General features: G+C 36.6%; 1 protein-coding gene and 1 non-coding gene across 2 annotated transcripts; one reads left to right on the top strand and one right to left on the bottom strand.

Annotated features, from left to right (window-relative positions):
* Positions 1-233: 233 nt before the first annotated feature.
* LOC149029130 (small nucleolar RNA R71) lies at positions 234-340 on the bottom strand. Its single transcript, XR_016171324.1, has one exon. It is a non-coding gene; the product is annotated as a small nucleolar RNA R71 (small nucleolar RNA).
* Positions 341-1,248: 908 nt separating this feature from the next.
* On the top strand, positions 1,249-2,031 carry LOC149029129 (uncharacterized). The gene has a single exon (XM_089142196.1). The coding sequence runs from the start codon at positions 1,249-1,251 to the stop codon at positions 2,029-2,031; it is 783 nt and encodes a 260-aa protein (XP_088998322.1).
* Positions 2,032-2,275: the final 244 nt, after the last annotated feature.

Raw genomic sequence — 2,275 nt, 5'->3', positions numbered from 1 at the left:
CTGGATTGCCTAGTGAAGACCCAAATCTTCACATTGATGGGTTCTTGGACATTTGCGACACATTCAAGAGCAATGGCGTTACTGATGATGCCATAAGATTGAGATTGTTCCCTTTCTCATTAAGGAACAACGCTAAGAGTTGGTTGCATTCTCTACAACTAGGATCCATCATTACTTGGGATCAAATGGCTCAAAAATTTTTGGTAAAATTCTTTCCACCATCTAAGACTGCTAGTTTATTAATAGATAGTTCTATTTTTTTGCAATATGATTCAGAAACACTATTTGAGGTATGGGAAAGATTCACGGACTTGCTAAGGAAATGTCCACACCATGGAATACAGCAATGGAGGCAAGTTCAGATTTTTTTATGATGGTCTATCTAATTCAACAAGAACATTAGTAGATGCTGCAGTAGGAGGATTAATCATGAACAAGGATTCAACAGAATATTTTGATCTTTTGGATGTTATGGCCTCAAATGCATATCAAAGGCCAAGGGATAGAGTTGCCCCAAGAAGAGTTTTGCAGAGGAATGAAACTGATCCCATGACAGCCATGGCCGTCCAACTTGAAGCATTAACAAAGCAAGTAAGCAAAATCAGTTAGAGCAAGCAAAATATGTGGGGAACTTTAACCGACAGAATAATCCATATTTCAACACATACAATCCAGGGTGGATAAACCATCCAAATTTTGGATGGAAAAACAATCAAGATACTGAAAGACAACCTGAAAATCAACAATCTCAATCATTTCAGAAGAAAGCTCCATGGGAAGATGCTTTTGAGCAAATGGTTACAGTTTCTTCACAATTTATGCAGAAGCAAGAGATCACCAATCAGAATATTTTTGCATCCATTAAAAGTTTGGAAGTACAAATGGGACAACTCGCCCATGATATGAATCAAAAGCAAAAAGGATCACTGCTTAGTAATACTGAGACAAATCCTAGAGAGTATGCAAATGCTATTGAGCTTCGAAGTGGAAAAGTATTAGAAGAACCTTTCAAGAAAGCCGTAGTAATTGAACCCTCTTCTGGGGCGATTCATGATGAGCAAAAAGATGCAGAGGAATATATTAAGGAGGAGGGAAAGCCAAAATCCAAATTATTTCCAGACAATCCACCACCTTAGTCCATATCCGCAGCGGTTCAGGAAACAGAAACAAGATAAGCAATTTTCTAAATTTCTTGATGTATTTAAAAAATTGCATATTGATATTCCTTTTGCAGATGCTTTGGAACAAATGCCGAGTTATGTCAAGTTTATGAAAGACATTTTTGCTAACAAGAGGAAACTTGAAGATTATGAGACTGTGGCATTGACAGAGGAATGCAGTGCTATTCTGCAGCTAAAGCTTCCACCTAAGCTAAAAGATCAAAGGAGTTTTACAATACCATGCACTATAGGAAATTCTCACTTTGATAAGGCTTTATGTGATATTGGTGCTAATATTAATTTAATGCCTCTATCTATTTTCAGGAAACTAGGCCTTGGAGAAGCTAAACTGACCACAGTGTCACTTCAAATGGCTAATAGGTCGATTAAATATTCGAGGGAAATAATTGAAGACGTCTTGGTTAAAGTGGACAAGTTTATATTTCCAACGGATTTCTTAGTATTGGATATAGAAGAAGATCAAGACATACCCATTATTCTTGGTAGGCCATTCTTGGCGACTGGGAGGACCCTAATTGATCTTCAAACAGGTGAACTTACTATGAGAGTACAAGATGAGAAGATCACATTCAATGTATTCAAGGCCATCAAGTTTCCAAATGAAGCAGATAACTGCTTCAGAATTGACTCTATTGAAATGCGCACAAAGGAGGTATTTCAAATAAGCTATCCAGTTGATCCAGTTGAGGTTTGTTTGGTAGGTGTGACAAATGCAGAAAATAAAGGAATTTTTGAATGTGAGATGCAGTTAGAAACTTCATCACCTATATCCGTTGACAAATCTCCTATTGAAGACCATGTGTCACACCCCACCCGTCGGTCTCGATTACCAGCCCGACAACCTGTGTGAGTGATTCGTCATAGGATCCACGGTTTTAGTATATCAACAATAATAAATACAAATAAAGACAATCAAGAGCAAGAATAGTTTTATTAATGAATCAAAGGACTACAGGAGTCCAAATACTCCAATAAAATAATCAATGAAAGAATAATAAATCAAAATGAATACGAGTTCAGCAGAAGCAATAAAAAAGAGTTAAATTATTTTCTTTCCAGTTTCTTTTTCTAAATCTATAAACTTAGACTCAAGT

Source organism: Hakea prostrata, chromosome 1 (assembly GCF_041222555.1).
Source record: "Hakea prostrata isolate BN-2017 chromosome 1, UWA_Hpros_2, whole genome shotgun sequence".
NCBI classification, from domain to species: domain Eukaryota; kingdom Viridiplantae; phylum Streptophyta; class Magnoliopsida; order Proteales; family Proteaceae; genus Hakea; species Hakea prostrata.
This window is presented reverse-complemented; position numbering and strand designations above follow the sequence as displayed.